Source organism: Anarhichas minor, unplaced genomic scaffold (assembly GCF_050575085.1).
Source record: "Anarhichas minor isolate MPS153535 unplaced genomic scaffold, ASM5057508v1 ptg000007l, whole genome shotgun sequence".
Classification (NCBI taxonomy): domain Eukaryota; kingdom Metazoa; phylum Chordata; class Actinopteri; order Perciformes; family Anarhichadidae; genus Anarhichas; species Anarhichas minor.
Window position 1 is genome coordinate 18,134,212 of NW_027466453.1, and position 26,894 is coordinate 18,161,105.

The window sequence follows — 26,894 nt, forward strand, 5'->3', positions numbered from 1 at the left end:
TTGACATAGTCGAGCCGCTGTTACAAAACACTTTCCATCCCTTTTTTAACCCTCCTACTGTGGTGAAACTACATTTCATCAGAGATATGTATTTTCTCTTTGTCCCATAACATTTCTCTTCTATGACTAGATATGATTTCATCTTAAAACGGTAACAAGAGCGTACCTCCTAAGAATACATTTTTTAGCATTGCCTGGAAAAAGAAGCGACAAGGTGTAAATTCTAAAAATAATTCTCGTAATGAGCCCCCATATTGCCCAAATCTTATTTTTAATAGAAAACATGTCTTGACTTTCTCTTTCTACCTATTGAAATGATCCTAGGCTGCTAAGAAAAGCAAATATGTATCGTGTCAAATAAAGTCAGATCATTTGAATTCCCTCAACCTCTGCTCTCTTAAACCATCTCAAACTTGTTGTCCCGTCTTTAGTGCTTAGAGAATGTTCGGGACCTACTTCCGGGTGGGTTTCTACGGCTGCAGGTTTGGAGACCTGGACGACCAAGAGTTTGTCTACAAGGAGCCGTCAATCACCAAATTAGCTGAGATCTCCTACAGACTTGAGGCATGTTTACTACTCACAATACCAATAAAGGTGTCATTGATGATTTATCTGAAACCTATTTCTAAAGATGACAATCTCTTCTGTGCACAGGAGTTCTACTCAGAAAGGTTCGGGGATGACATGGTTGAAATTATCAAGGACTCCAACCCGGTCGACAAAAACAAACTGGATCCCAACAAGGTAACACGATATATATATATATATATATATATATATATATATATATATATATATATATATATATATATATAGTGTATATATACAGTAATCGATAGTGATTTGCAAAACGTATAAGGCTTTGTTGACATTACAAGCAAATGTGGCCCAAATGGGTTCATATGTGGTCCTAAATCCAGACGTATCTCATCATTGGTCATGTGACCGCTGTGACAACAGTCCTATTGGAATTCATGTGTGTTTTTCCACATCATACTTCCCTGGGCAGGCACAGATCACTCACCATACAGAGTGGCAGCAGTCCGTTGAAACTACAGAAGAAGAGCTATAGGCAGTGCGTCATTGGTTGCATGACAAAAATATTTTTCCTGAGTTCTTCATCATGTTCACTCGGTAGAACTCCGATTTGATAAATCAGTAGTTATAAAAAAGGTAGACGAGAATCTTTCTGATATCTGGGATGTCAGACAGTAACGTCACACATCTTACTTTATTAAACTTCGTTGACAGAAGAGCCGTTTCAGGCCTGAGATCCGTTCATACTGATGTCAGCTATGCATCACTTCAAACATGAACCTGAACAGTTTAGGAAGAAAGTTTGGATCTGTTTGAAGATGACCGTTTGTGCTTGTTTCAGGCCTACCTCCAGATCACCTACGTTGAACCGTTCTTCGACACATACGAGCTAAAGGAAAGAATCACCTACTTTGACAAGAACTACAACCTGCGTACCTTCATGTACTGTACCCCCTTCACTCTGGACGGCAGAGCCCACGGAGATCTGAATGAGCAGTACAAACGCAAGAGCATCCTCACGACATCTCACGCCTTCCCTTACATCAAGACACGCATCAATGTTATCCACAAGGAAGAGGTGGGTGTCTGTTCTGGAGGGATCTTTGGTCAGTTATGGAAAAAGAAAAAGAAAAGTCAACTGTTTCTCTTTTCCTTGGTTCTCCAGATCATTCTTGTCCCCATGGAGGTGGCCATAGAGGACATGCAGAAGAAGACTCAGGAGCTCGCCTTCGCTACAATCCAAGACCCTGCAGACGCCAAGATGCTGCAGATGGTGCTGCAGGGCTCTGTGGGCACCACAGTCAACCAGGTTCCTGTTTAGATACTTATAACCATAATGCATTTAAAAGGTCATAATCCCACATCCTCCTTGAATATTAATCCCATTCAAATGGGGTTGAACGTCTGGGTCAGACGAGTAGTGACAGACATTCCTTAGCAGATATGTAACGGTTTCTCCCCCGCACAGGGCCCCCTCGAGGTGGCGCAGGTCTTTCTCTCAGACATTCCTGATGATCCAAAGCTGTTTCGCCATCACAACAAACTGCGCCTCTGCTTTAAAGACTTCACTAAGAGGTGATGACACACTGCACGGCCCAGACTCAGACTGCTGTGTAACTAATAAAAACAAAAACCTCAACTCCCTGCATCTTCTCTGCTCTTTTTCGTGCAGGTGTGAGGATGCCCTGAGGAGGAATAAAGCCCTGATTGGACCAGATCAGAAGGAGTACCACAGAGAGATGGAGAGGAACTACAATAAACTGAAAGAAGCTCTGGGTCCTCTCATCAACCGCAAGATCCCCCAGCTATACAGAACACTGCCAGCTCTGGCTACGCAAACACAACGGTAACTTGAGACAATAACACACACACAAACGCCTGCGCACAGAAACACACACAATGAGCTCATGCTACTTCTCCAACAAGAGCAACTTGAAACCAAACTGTACTATACTCCAGGTCATAGACTCATAGTGACTGGAAAACGGTCACATTTCTCAAAGATCTCACATTCATTTGTGAAGGAAAGTCTGTGCAGCTCTTGAAGTATTAAAGCCTGTTCGACTATGGAAAATATCACCATATGTTTTTAGTTTTCATCAGCTTTTGGCATCCGCTCTGTGTTTCATGTGAGGGTCTGAGGACTGCTGCTTCATAATGAAAGACAGAGCTACAGTCAAAAGCACCTGCCTCCTTTAAAACTGGGGACAAATGTATTTTTAAAGGTGCCAATTCAGAGTATATTTATTGCCTCCACGTGGCTCTGAACACGGCTACGACCCGGCGGCTCACAGCTAATGATGCTCACAGCTAACGATGCTAACAGCGCTGAAGGCGCAAACAGCAGCAACAGTGTTTACCTGGGGGGGGGGGGGAACTGGAGGACGGTTCGGCCAGGACGGCGTTACCGGCTTTAATCGCCGTATGAGCGCAGTGCATAGCGGCGGCCGTGAGCGAACCAGTGGTGCACACGCACTGGGAATCACATCCATAATATGCACACATGGCCCGACCGGCTACATAAACAAAGCACAAAGAAGCTCGAGTTACAACACACACACAGAGGGAGAGCTCAGGTAGACATTTTAAACTATACCTTTACATAGAAATAGTTGTTCGCTGCTATATTAATACTCTGAATTTAGAATTTAGCACCTTTAGGACGTAATTGTTTCTTCCAGATTTAATAAACTAAAGGTAAATAGATGTTAAAACATGATATTGAGGCAACACTGAATAAAGTGATGAGGTGGTTTTACAGCATTCTTACTCTTTGAAAGCATCTAAAGTCAGACTTTTAGTGGGGCAGCTTTCACTCCCTTTAGAATAAACAATAATTCAAGTGTCACAGAACTCATTGCATTAGACCTTAATTCTGCAGGTTTTCAGATACGCCTTTTAGCACAATGAACCAAAACACTTAAAGTAAAACAATCTGTATCGTCTTGCTTTTCTCTCGCAGGAACTCCTTCAGTAGGTCCAGTCTCCGCAGAGTCGACTGTTGAGGCGCAGCAAACTGGATAAGAACACAGAAAAACAAGCTTTGCAAATTAGCCACATCTCATCCCGTCTGTTCCCCCTCCCCCCATTGATTGCACACCAACTGTCACAAGCACACACGCACCGTCCTCTTCCAGCTCGTTATTTTACCCAGCCACCCCCCCGGCCACCCAGACACGCCATAATCCCCCCCCCCACCACCACCACTGTCACCATACACATACACACAGTTGTCACCTCTTCCCCCCCCCCTCAGTCACCACCGCTCTCACACCTCTGTAGGAAAACTTCAGCTGTTTATACTGGAAGGTTATCTGCACTGTAAACCTCGACATTCGGAGCAAGGCTCTGACATGTCAGCGTTGTGGTCTCTTTACAGTAATCTCTCTGAGCTTGATCAGGTTTAAACTTAAGTTTTTACAGGACTAGAGCTGCCAAACACATTTTGTATCCAAATCGTTTGGGGGGGGGGTCATGCTCATGAGCTTATCTGTTTGTTTTTCTCTCTTCTGCTTCTAGTGTTTGCTTTTGAAGAGGCTGTAGTTTGTCTGTTTTGTGTCGAGGTCTTATTTAATTTGATTTTTTTCTAAACTATGCCTGGTAGTAGTCACTGCCAGACTTGGTTATTAAATAGTCCCAGGGAGTTTTCTTTTGTTATCAACAGACCAAACAACTGACATTCCTTCTTCCTCAAGTTGTCACATTTATCGGCCCATCTCTCGCTCTAACAATTCATTAAAGAGCAGCGGTGGGACCGTTCTCCATTCAGAGTCCGGCAGGAATGAACTGTAGCAGCAGTTTCAGAAGGAAAACGGATTATTTCAGTGGGAAAAGGCTGGATGGGACGTTAAACTGTGTTTTTTAAACTGTGAAATTCTCCTGTAAAGCACTGCAGTCACATCGTGTTTATCACAGTAGCACTGCCGTCATCCATCACCACCACCCTGCAGTGCAGTCTGATAGCTGAATTCATTTTTGCATTATGTTTGGTATAAGTCCTCTTTTCACTGCTTTTGAACTGCTGTCCCTCCAGATGTGTTGTGTGTGTCCAACGCTCGGGTTGTGGCAGTTTTAGTTATTCATTGTAACTATTTCCAACTACTGTATCTATTATATTGCACTATTGTAAACAAACTGCAGCACGTTAACACTGTAACTACTAAAATATCCATGCTTTTGTTATTTTACGAGGCTGGAAACTGTTTGTTTTTTTACCAACTAGATAAACATTTTTTTTTAATTTATTGTCTTTTTTACTGCCTTCTATTAAATTTCTCTTCATACTTCTCTGGTCAGCTTGTATTTGTGTGGGGCTACTGAGCAGAAGAATAGCTTTCCCTCAGTATTATACATTTATCAAAGAGTTGTGTGGTGACGATAAATGAACATATGTAATATTCTCTCGAGGAGTCAATAGTGACTTTGTACTAATGGTATAACATTGTGATATAGTAGGTCTGTGTAGTATCTGCAATGCTGTATAATAATCCATAGGGGACTTGTATTTAGATTTATTATTTCTATTATAATAGTTCCTTTTTGCAAAAGTTTTATTTTTGTGATCAGTTCTTTATTGTATATTTAAACACGGAGAACAAAGCAAAAATAAACAACACAAAGGACATGACGGATTCAGACAGGACATGAAAAATAGGACCACCTCAGTGTTAAGTCTGGAGTCGTAAACTCTGCTTTTCATGCTGGCTTTGTAATCAAGAACTAAAACCATAAACATCTGGTATACCTTTGTGGTGATTAACTTAACTGCAGTTAACTAAGTGATAGAACAGCTGAAAGTGAGTGTTGATTCACTAATTAGTTCACCTTTTATTGACTTTTGAAAGACGACCTGAAACCCTCAGCCCTCAGGTTCCTCTGCTAAATCGCATTGCTTCCTACACTCACACAAACACTGTCCACCAACCTTTGTGTTGCATAGAGACCAGGCAGGGATGGATGTGATCCAGATGTCTTCCTGGCCTCCCTTTTCCACACCATTAGTCTTAATTTCCTGTGGCGATACGATGATCCACGTTACAGCCGGCAATGTTGGTCTACTTCACCAGAATGAAGGGCCCTGCGTTTATGTTCAGGCACTTTACGAAGACTTGCGATGGCTCGGTCAATCAGAGCTGAGGACCGGAAGTTTTCCACCAAACAAGATCACTCAGTACTCTACTGTAGTTTAGTTAAAATAAAATAAAACTGTAAATATAAAGTTTTAAAATGTGAATCTCATCAATAAGTTGCAGACTTATATTTTCTGAATGGATATTAATGAAATATTTTGTAGGTGTTTGTCTTTTACATCTTATTACCTGAACATATGTCAAACATTCACATGTCGTTTTATTTATTTTATTTTATGTGCGTGTGTATTTGAGCTCTGGTCTCGTTTCCCCTTTCTCTTTTTCCCCCTTGAGTTTATTTTGAGGTTTGTCGATCCTTTAATGTTCTTGGAGTTTCTTACTGGTACTCGAGGAATCTTGAATGTTCTTGAAATTTCTTGTACTTCCTGGGAAGCTTGAGTTTCCCTGCTGGTCCTTGCAGAGATCCTAAAGTGTTCAGAGGATCTGGCAGGTCCTCCTGCTGAAGTTATTTGGGGTCCATGGTGAACCTGGGAGGCCCTGGTGAAGGTCCTTAAAACACTAAGAGCTTAGAGGGTCATGATGGAAAGTAAGTACATTTATCAATCTACTGTATTTATTTTTCAGATACTTGTTCCGTACAAGATCATTTCTTTTTCATGCTACCTTATATTTCTACTCCTACAGTTCAGAGTCTTATATTAATTTATTTTACATGCAAACTTATTATTTATAAAATATGATGCACTGTTATAGGTTATGCTTAGTGAGTATATTTTGCTGTTAATACTTCTGTACTTTTACTTAAATAAGATTTCTACTGTAGGTCTTGTAGTATTGAGGTATTGCCACTTTAGCTTAAGTAAAAGAAGGTTCTTTGTGTCCATAAAGGGCCATGGATGGAGGGCCACGGATGGAGGGCCATGGATGGAGGGCCATGGATGGAGGGCCATGGATGGAGGGCCACGGATGGAGGGCCATGGATGGCCTTTAAAGTCATTGAAGTGTTGGTGAAGGTGTTTGGATTTCCTTGAAGGTCCTGTTCTTGTACAAGTGCATGAAGAAGCTTGGCTCCTCGGAGGTAAATGAAAGCCCTGTGAGATGATGGAGGCAGAGTGGGAGCTCCCTGATTGGCCTCGTGGTCGCTGGCCCTTTAAGAGGAGGTGAGGGGGGTGGGATCGGAGCATCTTGGCTGCGGTGTTTTTGTCTCCGTCAGTGAGCGCTCCTCCTGGGCCGCTGAAAGGATATCCAGAGGGCAGGTAAGAACCGCTAATAACTTACGATTCCTCCGTTCGAAAACTGTGTGTGTCTCTTTGTCAGACTGTTATTTTAAAGCGCTGCAGACCAGCCGCCTTCTTGAGAGTGTGACTTTTGTGAAGCGTCGGTCCTGCCCATTCCCCGGTTTTCTCTCTCCGAAGTAACGGGTCCTTTATCCCCCAAAACCAACCCCGCTTCAGTAATACTCATATTAATACTCGCTCCTCATAATTATTAGGTTTCCTGATTTCACACGCGCGTTTCTTTACCTTTAGAAGAATGTTGAACAGTCTCATGGTCGCTCCTCCTCCGGCGCGTGCCTTTTTGTTCAGAGCATCATTGGAGGCTCTGCACGGCGGCGAGAAGCGCCGTTAACATAAAATCTCTATAATATTATAATCATAATAATAATATCCATATATGAACTATTAGTGAATCTGTCAAACGGAAATGTGAGTTTTCGGTGACCTTTTATTTATTTGGGTTTGATAATTATAATATAAATGTTTATTAAAGCATTTTCTATATAAAATGCTTTAGATTCCATGTTCAGTCGGTGTCAGAGAGGGGATTTTGCCGCGCGACCTTAACTTCTATTGCATTGATTAAAGAGTTGCAATGTTGTAGCGAGCTACAGTATACTGTAGGTTGCATTGCCAACCCCCCCCCCCCCCCCCCCCCCCCCCCCCCCAAGTCATTTATGAACGAGCAACACATTTGGGTGTTTGTTCCTGGCTGCCCTTCATTATGAAACGTTCCCCTCGTGCCTTACACGTGATCTGTTGCAACCATTTTCTCATTATTATTTATTTCTCAAATGAAAAGCTCAGTAAAGACTCGGGGGAGAGGGTGGGTCCGTGCATTCTGCAAGTTTCCATTACTTCCAGATGTTCGTCAGCTTTTCGTTGCCGCTTCTTGCTCTCAAATTTGCTGGTCTCGCCGCCTGTAGCCGGTCAGTGGCCACCGACAAGTTTCTATCCTCAGAAGATGGATTAAGGCTAATGGAGTTGTATGTCAGCTGGACAGGAGGAGGGTAAACCAACTTAAAAGTCTATTTATCCAAACGGGGGCCTTTCAGAAGCTATTATAGGCTCTAAACGGAGTGATTTCCCTTAATGAACTAATACGTTGGGTCTTAATAGGCATACATGAAGACTTTCCCCCTGAATATGTAATTATTTTGTGTTAATATGGAGGCTTGTTAGTTTAATAATGAACTTTATGTCTCATGTGTGGTACACTACCCTGAATCACCAGTAAACACATGAGATGTTGTGATGATTCGGGACATGCATTGGCAGGATGTGGGGGTGTAGTCATCAGTCTGTTACACTGCTTCATACATACAATACACCACTGTCCTGCTCCTGTGTAATGGGCTGCTGGCTGTATGGAATCACCTCCCAGCGGACAGCCAAATATCGTAGCAGCTGCATGGCAGTCAGATGGGTTGTGTGCTGTCATTCATGGCGTCACACAGTCTGTGGCCCCAATATACGTTCTAATATTTACTTTTCTGCAGGGATTAGTTGTAGCCAGGTGTACCTAATAAAGAGGCAATAGAATATTTCCTTATTGTTTTGAGATCTAGCGCGTGCAATAATAGTGGAAACCCATCAGAGACCCCATGGGAGTCCCTCACACCGCAGTTTGGGATTCTCTGGTCACGTTTGTGTGTAGCTGGAGTTTCCTTCAGAAGTTTTTTTTTTTTTTTCACCGAGCTGGAATGTGATTGTCTCATTACAGCTTTTGGACCCAGGGGTGCAGTCGAGGAATGCAGGGTTATAAACCCCATTTGCACGCTGGGCCACACGCCGGGCATTTAAATAGTTTAGTGACGCTATAATGAAATTACACCCTGAAACCTGCGAGAGATTGTCTGTCACTGTCTATACGGTCCACCACTGATAAGCAACGCTGGACAGTTTTACTGCGTGATGGATGAACTGTTCTGTTAAAACAATACACAACATTAATGATCATTGCCATCTCTGAAATAGATCAAGTTAGCGATATAAAGATCTATAATGTTGTTAAAAGGCCTTTTCAGTGAATGTGCATGCAGGTCACGTGTGTTTTTCTTCTTATTGTATCTGCACGTACCCCAGTCATATCAGAAAGCAGGGCTGGGCAATACATCCATGTTATATTGATGTTTTGTTATGAGACTAGATATTGTCTTAGATAATATGGTAATATGACATAAGTGTTGTCTTTACCCACTTAGTGATTATATCCACATAAAATCTCATTCTGTAATTATTTAATATCGTCACAATCAGAATCAGAACCGTTTATTGCCAAGGTATGTTGCACATACAAGGAATTTGACATGGCGGGTGGTGCACAACATTAAACAATCAACAATAATATCGATATAGAGGTAATTGGTTTCAAATATTGTGATATTTTATTTTCTCCATATCGCCCAGCCCTGTTAGAAACCTAAACGGCCTGTTCTTCATCTGCAGCTTGTTTTTCTTTGTGTTATGATGATCAAACCCAAAGTTCTTAGTCGTATTAGAGGTTGATTAGTGTAAAGTAGGGATAAACGTACGGCCCATTATTACAGAAGTACCATCAGTCTGATTGGGTCAAGACAGAGAGGGTTAATGCTCCTACTTAACGTTATTGATTGGGGCAGCCAGCATAGAGATGTTTTCAGTGAACATATGGTCTAATCTGGCTTTTGAGGTACTAAGGACTGTGATTATCTGCCTAAATAATCTCACTTCATCTCCTTTCAATACGCTAATCACTCAGAAAAGCAAGATGGACTTTTCTGTCCAGTAAAGCTCACACACACACTTGTTGGAATAGTCAGTGTGGTGGATATTTTATTGTCTTTATGTCCGCAGTCTTTAGTTCAACAGCTCTCACTGAATCAGGAAGTAATTGATTAGATCCCTGAGAGGAAACCTCTTAAGTTCAGGGCCGCCGCAGTGAGGTTACTTCCTCCGCTCTGCTCGGTGCCACAACACACGCTGACCTGAGCTTTTAACCCCGGCTCTGCTGTGACCGGCTCCCCACCGCCCGTCTTACTGCCGTCTGGACTTCGTCTTCCTCCCCTCCAGACCCCACAGTTCTCTCTGCTCGCCATCATTCTTAATCCCCACCTCCACAACTGCACAGGAATTTTCTCCAAAATTTTCTCCCTTTTTTTTTTTTTGTCTTCTTTCCCGGTGCCGCTCCTTGCCGTTCAGCCCCACCCTTGCTCAGTTTCCTGTTGGAGGTCAGCACAATGACCAATAGCAGACTGGCGGGTGTTTACTCTGCTCCTGATCCAGGAGTAATGGGAGCTGGTCGGCTCCTCCTCTTGGCCATATTCGAGCCAGACTGCTCAGCCCAGCGCCGTCTGCTCCTCCATACCACCACTCCTTAATGTAAACAACAGGGCAGAGAATCCTGGAGGGGACGTCCCACTGGATTACGATTTCACTGTCCTGAGTTTAAGTCCAAATTTGTCAAAAACCACACAGCAGAACAGGCATACTCTGTGTTGATATGAGATCATCTGGCCTCGGTTCACGTGGTGAAGTCGTCTGTCATGCAGTGACGTACACCGTTCAGCTACATTTCGCTTGGTGACAAACGACCACATTTAGCATTGTGAAACTGTTCGGGGGAGAGATTTGTTGTCATTTTTTCTGATTTATTATTCATGCAGGACCATTTGGCTGAATGAAGCCATCTGTGCTGCAGAGTGAAGAGGAGGACAAAGAAGTCTTAGTCGATAGATCAACAGCCGTGTCTCCTGTTGTGATCTTTATGTAGCATTTGAAACTCTTCCCCTTGTCTATATTGAGATCTCTGCGGCCTGTTACTCTGAGGGGAAAACCTCTGAATAACATTCGGCTTTATTTGGTTAGACAAAGTGCAGCTTCTCATAGAGATTCTCTATTGTCGGCCTATTTTTAGGGGAGGAATGCACAAATGATGGTAATCTTCTAGGCGGAGCCTTTTAAGAGTATGAGGAAAGGTCCTTTTAAACTGTATAAAGTCACTGTGAGAAGTTCTCTCAGCCTATATGATCGTTCAGCAGCAGTGATTCATACTGGTGGTGTTCAAATCAGAGAACAGTCATGGTCTTCTTATTCGAGAACTTTCCATCTGAAACTCTCAGCAGCAGTTCTTCCCCTCCTCCTGCAGTTTTGCCTTTCTTTCCTCACATTCCCACTCTTTCTCTCCCACCCTCCCTCACACACCGCACTGCTCTCTTCTGCTTTCTCTCTTTCTTTCTTACCCCTTCTCCTGTTTTTCCTTTCTTTCCCGTTTACGCTCTCCTCCCCTTGTTACTCTTTCTCCTGGGCTGGGAGGAAGTGACTGGGTTGTTTCTGGATCCTTTGGGAATAGAAAGATGGAGCTCCCTTTTCCTGTAACCCTTTCTTCATCAGACTTCAAACTGTTGCCAGATATCGTCTCAGTTTGGCAACATCACTTTGCTTGGTTTGAAGAGAGGGGCAGTGGCAGAGCAGTGGTCATCTGAGAGCCTTTCTAAGCTAAAGTGATATTAGAAAAAGGTGCATTTGTAATCTGTTGTCAAAACGTTGCTACTGTCAGATTCATCATGAAGAAGACAGACAAATTAAAAGCAGCTACATCACTTGGCTTTTCATATCAGCGTACCCTTAATAAATCAACCTGAAAGCTACAGCTGTGTTTGTGGATCTGTGGGAGTCTTCAGGCCTCAGCCAGTGTTTTCATCTGTGCTGTGTGGGAGTCGATGGGAGGTCAAGTTGTCTCCTGTAACGTTTGGTATTTGTCTTACACAAGTATTTGCCAACCACACGGTTGTCTTGCTTTAATCCTTTGAGAGCAGATTTTGGCATTGATATATAAGTTTCTAGAATCGGGTAGGGATGCATTCATAATATTGTGTCATACACAATTAGCAGCACAGATTGTTGGACGTTTTTGGAGCCTGGGGCACCTCTAGATATCAATCACTCAGTCCTTCTATTTCCCGTCTTTGTCAGTGTGTGGGTCCATAACAGCACTTCATCAACTGTTTGTTTGTTTTGAGGCAAGTTTCCTCACCACACACTCGTACTCTCTCGCTCTCGCGCTCTCTCTCTCGCGCTCTCTCTCTCTCTCTGAGATGCCCCTCCTTGCTTTCTATTAGAACCAGCTGTGGAACTAGGGGCTGAATGAATGGCTCTTTGTGATTTGGCTGTCGTTCCAGTCTAAAAGGTCTGTTTTCCCCTGCCCCTCCACCCGCGGTTGGCATGACCACAATGTGAAACAATGCGCTGAAGAACAACACGTCTCGTTATGAAATTATGCAATGGTCACCCATCGGTGTTTTTTAGGCAAAAGGTCGACCGCTCTTCCACAGCAGCCTGACTCTGAGCAGCCGGAGCAGAATGTATGAGAATCAGCAGACACAGTCACGCAGCTTATCTGATCGACATGCAATGCAGAGGTTACAGCGCAAGCTTCACGTCTGTGTTGTCCACGAAGGGAACGCATTAGAAGGCTCATGAAGTCATCAGTCTGGCTTTAAGGTGATCTGTTCCCACAAAAAAAGTGGAGGGTGTGTGTGCGCCTGTGGATTTGGGGGTGTGAGTCACAGAGGCAAGAAAACAGAAAACATTGCCCAATCACATGGCAGGGAGGCTCCCGGCCTTGAATTGATTAGAGGGCCTTGTATTGGAGAGAGGAATGGGGTGGAGGGAAAGTGTTGGGAGAGCAGCTATATGCATGGATCAGGCTGCAGCACAAGGAGATCAGACAGTGATTGGCATTTCATGGGGGTACATTGTCCACATCTGGCTCATCACTCAAAACCTCTGGAATGTTTTAGAATGTTTTTTTCTGTTTTTTTTTGTCTGGCGGTGGCCTCTCTTTTGAAACCCGTCTGTTTTTATCTCTGTGTCAACGGAGCTACACACCTCTTGACATGTTTACCTGATGTCTTCTGCTGACTACTTATCCGGATACCTGCTTTTATTTTCCTGTGATCTGGGCTACAAACTGCTACTATCAAAAACGGTGACTGCCAAAGTTCAAGTTTCCTTTTATTCTGGTTTCCCACAGGTGCTGACTGTAAGAGTGCAAGAGAAGGAAGGGAGAGCAAGGAGCCTGGGGAGGAGAGATCCCGTCCTTGCAGCGCAAGCAGCTGGTATGAAGCGGAAAATAAATCCCTCTTCCTTCTTTTCCTAATTCACAAACCATTCCCAAGCTTGAGCAGAATAGTAATCTCCAAACGCTCAGAGAGTCAGTAAGGCAGTGGATGCAGTGGAAAAAAAGATCTGCTCTGGGTGGTGGGAAGAGTGGTATTTCAGACTGAGCAATACTGAGGTATAATCCTTTGTATTGGCAATAATAATAAGGTGACTCAATGAATGGGAGCAATGAGTTTGATAAACTTGAGAGAGCTGACCTCAAAATGAGGCCTGGCATCTTAAATTACTCTTCAGGGTGGTCTCAATCCACTGATTCACTCAAGGCACAATAATCTATAAACATGCTGGAAGTCAAGCAGAATGTGTGATTGGGAGTGCAAAAATCAGCATTTTGTAGTAGTTGCTGAGATGTCAAAGACGCTACACGACTACAGTATATTGCAGTTATTCTCGTGACAGCTTACAGAACATACCACAGATGCGTAATTTGTGCTGGGTGACCTGCATCTCATCCCCCCAGGGCTGTCTTAATCTTAATAGCAGGGGATGGAGGGAGTAGAACTTCCGTTAGTGTGGTGTGCAGCTGTATGTGGCGGTAAGGGGGGTTGTGATGGGGGCAACGGTATTTGTCCTGGATGAAGCTGGCCAGGGAGAGTCGCCTGAAGAATGGCAGGGTGACGATGAGGAAGGGCGCACACTGGTTTCTGTTCAGATGTCATCTCAAAGGAACTCTGTTTGCGAGCCGAGAGAGAGGGAGGAAGGTCAACCACTCCCCCCCCAGACACACATGCTGACACATCTGAAACAACCAATGAGCCACTGTTGGAGAAACAGATGTGGAGGTTTGGTGGAGTGGGCGTTTTGAGGGGGTGATGTGGGACAAATGGCACCCGGAGAAGCAATAAGCAGAGAGAGACATTTTGAAGCAGTTCTCGTGTGTGGATGTGATTTGTAGAAAACTGCATTCAAAGGGAACTGCAGCGGACGAGCGGTCTCGTCTCCTGGGCCGGGATGTTTGGTTGCCTAACTGCAGATCCTAATTATATCTCATCAACTGTCCCCTGTCAGCGCCGTCCTCCACACACACACACACACACACTCTCTCACACTCACATAGACATGCTCGCTCACTCTCCGCCACTCCCCTTCTCTCTGTCCTGTTCTCACTTTCTCACACATGTAGGCATACCCAGACCGCACTGTACAACATGAAGCACACGATCAATCTAACGCTTTCATGCCATGCTGGAGATAAACAGAGGCTCGCACTGCCTATAATTCTTAGTTTTTAACATAACATATCTTTTAGATCCATGCAGTGCTCCCTATCTTCTTTCTTTCTCTAAAACTTTAATGTAAGGAAGTCTTAAAGTTAGTGTCGGACATCTGATAAATTCCTCTGTTAGCAAAAAATATAGTTGGCTTAGTGTCAGTGCCCTATAAAGTTAACAGTGTAATCTTTTCCGAGGACTTTTCATCCTGTCAATGATGGAATGGGTCTGTATGTGCATGCATACGGTATTTCCATGCCTCACAGTGTGTGCAGTAATCTTGGTACGAGGGGTGATGAAGGGGCACCGATAAGGGGACTCGCACCAGGACATTAAACTGGCTGCAGGACTTCAAAAATACCAAGTCAATTCAGTCAGTGTTTCCAAGCGGCCTACTTTTCACAAACGAGCAAGCAGTGACGAGGGTCACAAGGCAGCACCAGAGAGATCCGAGCCCCTTAAAGTCTAAAGTAATATGAGGGTGTTCAGCTGGGTAATGCTTTGGATGGCTTAAACATTACATCCTCAATTCCCACAAAGTGATGACCTAGAAAGTTAATCTTTTCCAAGCAGACACAAACTCACAGGCATTGGCATTGTGAGCTCTGTGTCATTGCTGGCACTTTGTTATTCTCTGTGGGAGAAAAGAGCACAGTCTTTAGTTAATAAGATTCACAATGCATTACCCCTGATGGGGAAAATGTATTGGAGTTCTCAGCAGTTCACTATGCTTTCTGTGTCGAAGTACTGAGCGGGTGAATGGGGGAAACTGTGACCAGCTGAAACCTCCTGATTGTCAGCTGACGTGAAGTGAGGGTTGGGGGGGGGGGGGTGCACCAGAAAAACACAAAAAGAAGACACAGGAGGGGAAGATGTGGAGAAAGTGAGGAGGAGAGAGAGAGAGTATCTGTAAACCCTGAATTGAGAGGCGAAGTTAGCGTGCACCGATGATTCCTAATAAGGTTGTAACTGGCAGTCTCAAACCTCTGTCTTAGATTTAGCTGCCAGGAAACTTTCCTCTGTAACTCCTCTTCTCTGAACGCTCGGAACAGAAACAAACACACAATCGACTGTGACCCGCTATGCTCCCGAAAATGAACAGATAAAATTAGAAAGGGAGGCAGGAGGGTGATGTGGTGCAAGAAACACTTCTGACCATTACGCAAAAAAAAAAAATATGGTTAAAAGAACAATCATTTAAAAGAATGCAAACCATATGTAATGGAGGACTCACATCTAGTCCATATGCCTTTTTATGGTAAACATTTTGACTCGTCACAGGTGTAAATAATATAAAGAATGATGGCAGAATTCATGGTCCTGGTGTTGTGCATGCTGGCTCACTGTCCCTCTCACTGGAGCACTCGAATAGCACAGAGACATCGTTAGCCATCCTGCTATGACAAGTCACAGTGTCTGCTGTGAGAAAAGGCCTATTTATAACATGTCCGTATAAACACTGTCACGTTTCTGTTGGGCATACACAATCGTATACGATTGTTCTTACCTCCGTGTCGTTATTTCTGCAAGAACAGCATCTCTTGTTCTTTTTAAAGGGGACATCTCATTAAAAATTCACTTTTCCAGTGCCAACATATTTATTAAATATCTCTGAATGGAAGTCTAGTTGTTCCATATTGTTTACTCATTAATGAACTCAACTCGTGTCTCTCTCTCCACAGGTGAGAGTTGGTGGGTGACTGTTTGAAAAGCAGCCACAGGCTCATTATGGCTCAGGTGCTGCATATGGACCCCGGCTTCCCAGGTGCAGCTTCTGTTTATTTTTACTAATATTTCTCCACATGATAATGAAGTTATTTTTAGATTATTACTTATTTTTGTTAAGATTTAAACTGTCAGACACTTATAAGGTCAGGTTATAGGAACTATGCCATTCCACTCTGTGCCTAATTTGCTGATTGTTTCAGAGTACATATGTAAATACACAGTAGCCCAAAGTTAATGCTGTTATCTAAAGTCTGAGCCCAAGATTAGATGCAGATTTCCGTTTGTTTAAAATTGATTTCCTTCCCCCTCAGGCAAACTCAACCCGCCTGCTCCCCCCTCGCTGCACGGCAAAGAACAGGAGGCGCCCTACTCAGTGGAGACCCCCTATGGCTACCGTCTGGACCTGGACTTCCTCAAATATGTTAACGACATAGAGAAGGGAAACACAATCAAGAAGGTACCCATCCAACGCCGGCCACGCTATGGCTCCCTGCCCCGTGGCTATGGCTACACCGGGTCCTGGTGGACCTCCACCGAGTCTCTGTGCTCCAACACCAGCATGGACAGCCGACACTCCTCCTACTCTTACTGCGCCCCAGGCTACCACACGACGCAGAGGCCCAGCTTCAGCAGTGCCCGGGTGGAGAAGACCCTGTTAGATGCACGCAGGAAGCTGGAGGAGGAGAAAGAGGGGCGGAGATACTCCAACCTGGGCAGCATGCACAGCAGCATGGCAGGCTCTAACACCTCGCTCAGCAGTGCACACAGCTTCAACCGAGCCCATGGTGGAGGCGGATCCTACACCCCATTGAGTTCTGGCCTGTCCACGCCAGTGACCCCGACTCCAGCCCATCTGCAGCACGTGAGGGAGCAGATGGCCACGGCCCTCAGGAAGATAAGGGAGCTCGAGGAGCAGGTGAAGACCATCCCTGTGCTGCAGGTCAAAATCTCTGTGCTGCAGGAGGAGAAACGCCAGCTCAGCGTCCAGCTGAAGAGCCAGAAGTTCTTGGGTCATAGTCTGAGTTTCAACCGAGGTCGTCCCAGAGGCGAGCTCTACATCGACATCCCTGAAGAAGAGGTGATAACCGGGGCAAAGAGCAGCAACAAGCCACTGTCCCCCACCACACCCGACGGCTCCAAGCTTCAGGATTCTGGGTGTGAGATTGAGGACACGGTCATTGTTGGTGGAGCGCGACCGGATGCAAAGCGGGAAGTGCGCACCATTGGAGTGGGACCAGAGGTCTTGAGGGGCAGTCGTCACGTGGGAGTCGGTGTTCGGGAGGAGGATCTGGGGCTGCTGCCAGAGACAAAGGCTCTGAGGAATCAAGTGGGTCAGCTTGAGGGCCAGCTAAAGAGGACTGTGCAGGAGCTGCAGGATGCGCAGCAGCAGGATGCAGCAGTCCAGAAGGCCCCTCAGGCAGAGCATCCAGTCATGGCTACCAGCGTCGGGTGGCAGGAGCCACAAGGCTGCAGCCTGCACACTCTGGTCAGCTTCACACAGCTGCCCCAACAGAGGGAACAGAGGACTGTGGGAATCCAGGTGTACACAGTCGAGCAGCCCACTGTGGTGGAGGTGGGCACACTGCTCCGAGCGGAGATCTGCAGCTCCCCTTCCCTTCAGCAAGCGGGTGGACTCGTGGAGGGCCACCACAGAGGACAAGCTGAAGGTGTCTGACACTAACATTTAAGATTATAAGACAGGATTCATTGCATTGCCATTGGATTGCATTAGAATAAGTTATCAATTAGTATAAGTGTAACCAGTAAACTAACAAATGTCTTTTCTTCTTATTGTATTCCTCCATAAGATATTTGATTAGTTAAGGCTGAAAAGTTGAAGTCTTATTTCTGTCTCACAGATGCTCCAGTTGAGCTGCCGATTGCTGTCAGCTCCAAGCAGGTGCGCGATGTCCTAAAGAGCGAGTTGTCCACTTCGGTGCCGGTAGCTAAACCCGCCGTTGCTGTAGGCACGTCTGGTAATCAGATCAGTTTGTTGCATTCAAGAGAAGAAGAGACGGGCGTGCAAACATCCCCAGAGGCTGTCCAGTCACAAGAAGGCCCTAAGACAGGTAACCGGACTGCACTCTGGTCAAAACACCCCTTAACTATCACTACCTTTGTTCTGACCACATCATGTTCCATTTTCCAGCCTCATCTCCCCAGTCTTCTCTGAGGTCCATTATGAAGCGGAAAGCCGAAGGTGAACCAGGATCTCCCTCTACAAAGAAGAACCTCCAGTTCATTGGCGTCAATGGAGGGTAAGTGTCAAACATTTTCACCACTCACCCACTGAACCAGTGTACTTAGCCAAAGGTATAATGGTGTCAGTTGTGGTGGAGCTGTTTGACAGGGAAACGTGTTCTTGACTTGCAGCTACGAGTCCACATCATCAGACGACAGCAGCAGCGAGAGCTCGGATGAGGGGAGTGACTCCAGCGAATATCATGAAGCCAGAGAAAAACTGCCGGACTCAGCGGCACAGCAACAGAAAACAACCCACAGCAAGGCTCTCCAGCCTCCAGAAAGCAACAGTGTACCTCAACAGACTGCCGTCAAGCCACGAGCCGAGTCACACCAGAGTCCCAATCAATCTGCAACTGGAGACACAAAACTGCCAGACAAAGCCCTCCAGTCACCAGCAACAAACACTGCCTCCGACTCCTCTCCAAGTCCTCCATGTCCAGCAAACGAAGCTGCCGCTAACGAGACTGTCGACCGGCCATCGCAAAAGCACACAGTCACCCAGGAGATCACCTCCACATCATCAAGCACTGAATCCACTCCTGAACAAAGCTCAGTCACCTGCTCTTCTTCGCTGCGTGTCACTAAAACCACTGAGATTACCACGCAGCAGTTCACCGTCCAGTCACACACAACCGTCCTCTCCAGCCAATCGGAGCCGAAGCCAGCAGCTGAAAGCCTTACGAAGGACACTGCCACCGCATCAGCCAAGCAAGCCAGGTAAACATACACATGGTTAACAAACGGACTGATGTAATGATGCAAGCATTAGTGACTGATGTTGTCTCCTCATCTGTCTCAGACTGGACCTGAGTGACAGCCTGATGTCAACTCTTCATGCCCTGCAGAAAGCCCTGGGGGAACCCAACGCCTTCAGCCAGCAAGGAGCAGTGAGTGTTCATTTAATTCACTTCATTCAACCAAGATAATCCACTCAGCATCGATAACGCTTTCCAGCAGATCCAGTAGTGTCCTTTTGATTGATTTATTTATCAATTTATTTATTGATTCATAAAACATCATGAACTCTGTCCTGACTCTTTAAAAAGGGGAATGTTTTGTTTTTTTTACCATGAGATTTTAAACTAGAGGTTATAGGTTTCTGTTAATATAAGATTGCTAAATGTTTGAATTAGTTAAGGATACATAAGCTTTTGTCATACAAAAAAAAAAACGAGAAAAGGATTTGCTGTGTTGAGCTTTTAGGTTTAATTTTACAGTACATGAAGAGCATACAACACATTTCCTGTGTGTTTGGTTTCCAACAAACCCTTTCCTTATATTTGATTTTGATAGGCTTATCGTGGTCGGTCTGTGTGCCTGTGATCTCTGCTTTTTTTCTGTCAAGTGTGCATGTGTCTCAAATCGTCCTCATTGTGTGTGACCTCAGAGGGCAGCCTACACCACCGTGCTGCAGGAGTGGCTGCGCGTGTCCTGTCACAAAGCAGCGGACACGGCTGTCGTCGAGGCCTATATGAACACCTTCGCCTCAGTCTCCCCTCAGCTGCTGGAGTTTGTGATCAACATGGCAGACGGCAACGGGAATACAGCGCTTCACTACACCGTCTCCCACTCCAACTTCCCCGTGGTGAAACGGCTGCTGGACACTGGTGTGTGTGTGTGTGTGTGTGTGTGTGTGTGTGTGTGTGTGTGTGTGTGTGTGTGTGTGTGTGTGTGTGTGTGTGTGTGTGTGTGTGTGTGTGTGTGTGTGTGTGTGTGTGTGTGTGTGTGTGTGTGTGTGTGTGTGTGTGTGTGTGTGTGTGTGTGTGTGTGTGTGTGTGTGTGTGTGTGTGTGTGTGTGTGTGTGTGTGGGATTTTGGGTGTGCGTGAGAAAAAAGTAAAAGCGAGACAAGATTACATAAGGTTGATTTTAAGTGTAGATGTGGCTGATATGGGCTTTAAATGTTCATAAGTTAAGAACAATAACATTTAAAATCGACAAAATGTCAGACGTTCAATTGTTCTCCTTTACTCACTGAGCTTGAAACATTCCCGTCTCCAACACGTCATACATCCCTGTCATTGTTTGTGCTGCTGTTGTACCCCATGTCTCACTGATTGCCCTATTTACCTGACAGGCCTGTGTAATGCTGACAAGCAGAACAAGGCGGGCTACACGGCCATCATGCTGACAGCGCTGGCCGCCTTCCACTCTGACAATGATCTCCAGACCGTCCTGCAGCTGCTGCGCACAGGGGACGTCAACGCCAAGGCCAGCCAGGTGCGCCCTCTACTGCTCCTTAGCTTTTACTGCACCTCCGCAAACAACCAAACCCATGTGACTTACAGAGCATTTACATGTGCTCTTCAGTACTCTCCTCGCTAATGTGTCTGATAAAACTGCAGCGTTTTAGTCACCAGGTGCAGCATGTAAAGAAATAGTTCTGAAATTAGATCCACATGTTGAAAATGAGTTTAAAGATTTTAAATGCGTGTTTGTAGGCTGGTCAGACTGCGCTGATGCTCGCGGTCAGCCACGGTCGAGGGGACATGGTGCGGGCGCTGCTGTCCTGTGGGGCACAGGTCAACATCCGTGATGACGACGGCTCCACGGCACTCATGTGTGCGTGTGAACACGGTCACGTGGACATTGTGCGTCAGCTACTGTCTGTGCCGGGCTGTGATGCGACTCTCACTGACAATGTAAGCATTTATTTCCTTTCCATCTTCGTTCTTCTGTCTCTTTATTGTTTTTTTTATTGACAAAACCTGCCCAGAAACATCTCGCCTTCATCCCCTCGTTTCTTTCAGGACGGCAGCACAGCTCTGTCCATCGCCCTGGAGGCCAGCCAGAACGACATTGCAGTGCTTCTGTATGCTCACCTCAACTTTGCAAAGCCTCCTTCCCCTGTGAGTCCTTTGATAAACTGCTAACACACACTTACTGTTGTCATAAGGGCATCCTTTTTTGAGAAACCATTTTACTCCAGCATTCAACAATCACACAAGGAGAAATCTCCCATAGAGGAAGAAGTTATTGACTGATTTGTCCACTTACGACAGCTGTGAGTGTAACCACGCAGCTTATTTTTTCTACTGCATGCAATGAAAGCCTCCCCTCTGTATAATCGGGTATCAGTAGTATACTTGGTCCTAGCTAAGGACATAAGTATGACATCAAAGTTTTCATCAATAATACCATGTTTTGTTTTCTTTTTAAATTTGTTCAGGTGTCACCGAAGTCTCCTCTCTTGGGTTCCTCTCCTCCTGCCGGTGAAACCAAATAAAGCCTCCTCCAGCCAATCCACAGTAACTACTCATACTACAGCGTGATTTTTTTTTTTTTAAATCTTTGTAGCTACGGCAAACAATGGGTTTGTGTGTGTGCGTTTGTTTTCACCCTCCATAGTTTAAGTGCATTATAATGTGCAGATAATTACTTCAGCTTGCACCATTGTTATCCGTTTCTTTTTGTACACTGTGGTCTTTTTTTTTAATCACAGTGGTGGTTGAAAACATGGATTTCTTGTGTGTTACAATCTGAAGAACTGAACATCTAGCGGCTGTTTAGACACCAGTCTAGTCATGCAGTGATCCAGTTATCAGCACGGGTTTTAGCGGCACTTACAAGTCCAAACTGTTCACTGAGTTTCATTATAGGGTTCATTATAATACACTTTTTAGTTTTACTCCATATGAATGTCATGTTAGTTGCTTTATAGTGCGATGTGTTTTCATTGTAATGTGTACAATAGCATTGCCACAGTAGCATCATTATGTGTGTGACCATCACAGTCATCTGGAATAACAAAAGCCACTTATGGATAAGTGTCCTTGCACCAAGTAGGTCATTGGTGCTACAAAAATCTAACTTCAAATATATCAATGTTTATACACAAGATTTATTAAGTCTGGAGTATTTTTGATATTGATTTTTTCAAATTTTTAATTAATTCAGCACCTTCAAGGATCAAATTTTTTTATTTCCCAAACAACGGTGAACTTATTTCACCTTTTTAACCAGAGGACAGACATTTTTTTTCTACGGCGACTACATTTCTCAAAATAAAACCCAAAGACATGTCTCTTATCATCTGTGACACTGTATATTGTGGTGATAATAGTAACACAGGCCGAGCATCAGTGTGACGGAAGAAAGAGGGCAACATTATTCTCTGAAGGCGACGGGACTGTGCTGTTTGTATTTTTGTACGTGACGGTATTTGGGATGGTAGTAAGGAAAGATTAGAGTGTTTCTGTGTTTGTAATATTCTGTGCTTTTAAGATTTAACGAGACTTTGTTGAGAAATGACTGAAAGCACTGGTGTAGCCACCTCTGTGGTCATGCTGGTGAGATGTCAGGGAACCAGGAAGTGTCTGATTGGGGTGCCGTGTAAGATGTGAATATCAAAATAATATATGTCAATATAAACTGCTAGTTATTATGCCTAAAATCTAATTCCTCGAACAAAAGTGCATAGGCTATTGATGTCCAAATTTATATTACTTTTTAAAGACTTTTTCACAATTTTCATATTCACTTTTGAGCAATTGAATTTTTATAAACTTTTGTTTTTTTTAATTTATCTATCTTTTTATACATTTGGAACTTTTAAGCTCACGCCTACTTTATGTAATCGCACAGCTCTTTTCTTTTATGAAGGTTTATGTAAAATGCTAGACTGTGTTTCTCCTCTTCCAATTTGTGGATTTTGAAAAAACAATGAATTAATAAATGTGGACCACACTGTTTCTATATCGTATTTATTCAATATTAATATTGTTTGCATGTCAGTTGCCATCAGTGTTTAGCTTGCACTAGACAATGTGCTACGTCCTAGTTAGTTCTAACTTTTATTTGTTTTGCCTGTTTGTTTTATACAATATTGGTTTAGTTTTTTTTACAGACTTGAAGTAATTGATATCTAATTAGAAGTGCATGTGATGAAATGTCCACTAGAAGGCGCTCTAACACAGTTAAGCAAGTTCTTCAGTCACATCACTATTGACGAACAACACTGCTCTCTCATCTACAGGGTCCTAACTGTTGTGACCCTTTTTAGTTTACATGAATACTTCAATTTCATTCCCAACAGCATAAAAAATGTGAGATGTTTTTTATTTGATGTTGCCAAAACAAAATGACCTTCATATTTTTGGTAAACGATTAGGAATCTTTGTTCTGTGGTATTCAACACTCAGAGATATGATTTATATACTATAACAAAACAAATGCTCCGTTAGTGGATGTTCAAACACTAACCTGTCACAAAAAGCCGGTCGACCTGAAGTCAGAGCACCAAGTGCAGGAGACTTGAACTGGGCTCCAGCCTTTACACATCAGGAAGCAGACCCTTTGATGTAAATGGAGCTCTCACACAATTTGGCCCTTTTTCTTGATGTTCCTTGCAATTCAAGTAAAAGGTGTTTTGTACCCGCTCAATTCCAGTCTGAAATGTTGCTTCATGTCTGGAAAAAACTCAAATGAAGAGGTTTCTGGGAGAACAATGGGTCTGATGCAAAATCTCCAGGACCAGGGATCAAATCTGACCTCCTGACCTCCTGCTTTCCTGCTGTAAGCCGTTCAGATTGGCTTTCTTTTTCAACTTGACGGCCCATTTCTGGCTGTGAACAGCACTGTTAGGAAGCTGTCTGTGTTTCAGGCAATAATGCTGCACTGACGATACATACAAATCCCTTTTCTCGCTCAGTAGAAAAGTTGTCGTCTTCAGAGTCATGACTTTCAGGCCCATCTGATTTAATGGTTTTTCTAGTCCTTCAAAAACAACGTTCGAGTCCAACTAAGGGAACCAGTTCGATGAATCTTAAAAGGAACCGGCAAAGCAGCAAGATGCCTCGGCTGTTTATCATGAAGAGGCAAAACTCAACATTTGTATTGTTAGACATCCACGTTTCGGCTGGTGATCTTCATCACAGTCATCCGCCACAAGCAGAAACGAGTGAGTCTAACAATACTGAATATTACAAGTGCTGCTGGAGTTTTTCCCTTCTCTATCTACTTCGGAAGAAGGTGAAGTTCAGAAATCCGACTCTGCTTCTGCAATCCTCACCACTTGTGGCCGGCTGCGATCACAGATGCTAACAAGCCGACCCTGGAACCAGTTTGACCCTTTTCTGGCGGCTCCTGTAAGAAAGTAAGTATGTCCTGCTTGGTTTGAGGCTTCAGCGCAGAAAGGATAACCTGAATCGAGGGTGTTGATAGATCAAGAACCAACCTGAGACCATCAGTGAAATCAAGATGAGTTTGGGTTTTAAAGGTGCAATGACATTTTGAAGAGTGCTCCAACGTTTTAAAATGATGTCCTTGATGTTTTGTTAACAAAGAAGAGGAGGAAGCAGAACTTTGAGTGTTTGTGTTCCATTTGTGCTCTACAGTAGTTTTCTTCTCTTTTATTAGGCAATGGACAGCCATGCACATTACTTTAAAAGACTCAAACAATGTGTTGCATGTTGAAAGTCTGCTCTCACAATCTCAAAGAAAATCACTTGTCATAGCACCAGCTGTTCTCCTCAGACAGCTGCTTGTCTTTGGGAGGAGTCGCTAAGATAACAGGGCAATGTAAGCAATGCCTATGGTCGACACCAAAACAGTGCTGTTATGAACTATGCTTGAGACAATGTAGGATTTAATCAGAAATGAGAGAGATATTTTTAATTCTACGAAAGCAAAAAGGTTCAGTCACTTCAGCTTTGACTTTCAAACAGTGTGTCGCCAAGAGTTAAATGAGATCACTTCTCTCACATTAACTTTATTATCTGCACTAGATAGCAGGTGAACTGACCTAACGGCACTAAATGTGACCATGATCATATGAGCATGTGAAGCCAAACTGTATGGACAGTAACAAAATGAAACATGTAGCCTTAAACAGATATGTCATCCAAAAGCATTCTGCCCTGAAACAAATACTCTGCTCATCTGCTTATTTCTGGTTATGTAAAGCAGCAGTGTGTTCTTAGATATCAGCTGAACTACAGGCTGGAAATACAGCTTATCTATCGATTCTTCTGAGTGGATCCACCCTTACAGCTGCAGCATAGTGTAGATACGCCTAAAACACATCAGGAAACACAGAAAATGACTTCAGTCATTGGGAGGTTTCCAACTGCTGAACAAATCTATTCATATTACTAGATTGCAGAGCCTTTAAATAGGTTTGGTCTCTGTATGTTTGATAATTTTGGACAGAGGCCAATAACCGCAGTCAGACATTAAAATGAACGATGAATGATTTTATAGATTTCATTAGTGAGTAAATATAATTGGTTGATTGCTGAAATTTTGATCAAACTGTTTATGAAAATACTACATATATAAACATGCTTTTGTAATTTCATATTTTCATTATGTAATTTCCCTATGATCATTATATCAATGATATATGTACGTGTTGATTTTATCGAGCCATCATGTGGCCAACCGCTGCATATCTTAGAGGAGGTTCTGGGTGTGCCTCTGTTTCAAGCATAAAACCCCTCAGAGTTTTGGCTGATCGCAGCACTCAACAGTAGCTCAGCGAAGACAAGATGACCACTCTCAGTGCTAAGGACAAGGAGGTAGTCAAAGCCTTCTGGGCTAAAGTGTCTGGAAAGGGGGAGGAAATCGGCACCGATGCTGTGGCCAGGTAACTATGAACACAAGCTGAGTGATGTAATCTGCTCCAACATTTAAGGATTCATTTATAAAAGCATCACCCACTTTGTATTGTTTCTGTTACCCAGGATGCTGACGGTGTACCCGCAGACCAAGACTTACTTCTCCCACTGGAAGGACCAGAGCCCCTCCTCTCCCTCTGTGAGGAAGCACGGAATAACTGTGATGGCTGGAGTTGGAGATGCTGTGACCAAAATCGACGACCTGAAAGGAGGTCTAATGAGCCTCAGTGAGCTGCATGCCTTCACTCTGCGTGTGGACCCTGCCAACTTCAAGGTGCAGAGACAAAGTCATTACAAGACAAATGTGATGTGAAGTGTTCCTCAAACGTAGATCGTTGAGGGGGTTCCAGACCTGCAACATGTCCATCTGTTGTTGTCATGCACATAATGCTCCCATGTGTGATTGGTGCGTGTGGAGCTAAGAACCTCCATACATGTAACGACTGTGTGATTCTTTTCACAGATTCTCTCTCACAACATCCTGGTGGTCATGGCCATCATGTTCCCCAAAGACTTCACCCCTGAGGTCCACGTGGCCATGGACAAGTTCCTGGCTGCTCTGTCTCTGGCCCTGGCTGAGAAGTACCGATAAACAGCAGGAGAAGATGACGGAGACTGCAGCATGAGCTTACAGTGCATAATGATCAATAAATGCATTCATGCAAAAAGCAAAGCAAGTGTTGTTTTCTGGTTTCTTTGAGATGGTTTGTGTCATAGAGAAGGTCAACAGTAAAATCCACAGCACGAAGAAGACTTTAAATAATCCAGCAAATGACATTTTACACTCAGCTTAACATTAGAGATGAAACAATTAGTCCATTAATTGTGCAGTAAATTTATAGAACAATTTGAATTTGATATTTGATCATCGATCTTTATTGTTTCGACAAAAACCCGAAACTGTCGATCTCTCCAGATTCAGTCAAACGATGAACTTAGCTCTCTTTCTCAGTTCTTTATGTGAAATGAATATCTGTCAGTGAGACGAAACAAAACGTTTGAAGACGTCACCTCAGAGCCTTTTAATCCTG

The 26,894-nt window shown here is 44.0% G+C and overlaps 3 protein-coding genes across 4 annotated transcripts in view; all 3 read left to right on the top strand.

Annotated features, from left to right (window-relative positions):
- The window catches only part of dock6 (dedicator of cytokinesis 6), a 28,033-nt gene extending 23,213 nt beyond the window's left edge, over window positions 1–4,820 (top strand). For both annotated transcript variants that reach the window (XM_076086363.1, XM_076086361.1), the window contains 7 exons: window positions 439–564; window positions 655–744; window positions 1,379–1,615; window positions 1,703–1,846; window positions 2,006–2,112; window positions 2,210–2,383; window positions 3,500–4,820. In XM_076086363.1, coding sequence (XP_075942478.1) covers window positions 439–564; window positions 655–744; window positions 1,379–1,615; window positions 1,703–1,846; window positions 2,006–2,112; window positions 2,210–2,383; window positions 3,500–3,542 — 921 coding nt within the window. In that variant the 3' untranslated portion in view covers window positions 3,543–4,820. The remainder of the gene's footprint in view (window positions 1–438; window positions 565–654; window positions 745–1,378; window positions 1,616–1,702; window positions 1,847–2,005; window positions 2,113–2,209; window positions 2,384–3,499) is intronic.
- An 11,158-nt stretch (window positions 4,821–15,978) lies between these two features.
- On the top strand, window positions 15,979–23,383 carry kank2 (KN motif and ankyrin repeat domains 2). Its single transcript, XM_076086364.1, has 11 exons — window positions 15,979–16,042; window positions 16,317–17,672; window positions 17,865–18,074; window positions 18,155–18,263; window positions 18,379–18,966; window positions 19,049–19,136; window positions 19,637–19,856; window positions 20,325–20,467; window positions 20,689–20,889; window positions 20,998–21,096; window positions 21,417–23,383. Exons 1-11 carry the CDS (start codon window positions 16,006–16,008, stop codon window positions 21,471–21,473), a joined length of 3,108 nt encoding a protein of 1,035 aa, XP_075942479.1. The 5' UTR covers window positions 15,979–16,005; the 3' UTR covers window positions 21,474–23,383.
- A 2,337-nt stretch (window positions 23,384–25,720) lies between these two features.
- LOC142938053 (hemoglobin subunit alpha-1-like) lies at window positions 25,721–26,485 on the top strand. The gene is made up of 3 exons (XM_076081262.1): window positions 25,721–25,832; window positions 25,930–26,137; window positions 26,327–26,485. The coding sequence occupies exons 1-3, from the start codon at window positions 25,735–25,737 to the stop codon at window positions 26,453–26,455; spliced, it is 435 nt and encodes a 144-aa protein (XP_075937377.1). The 5' UTR covers window positions 25,721–25,734; the 3' UTR covers window positions 26,456–26,485.
- The last annotated feature ends 409 nt before the right edge of the window (window positions 26,486–26,894 follow it).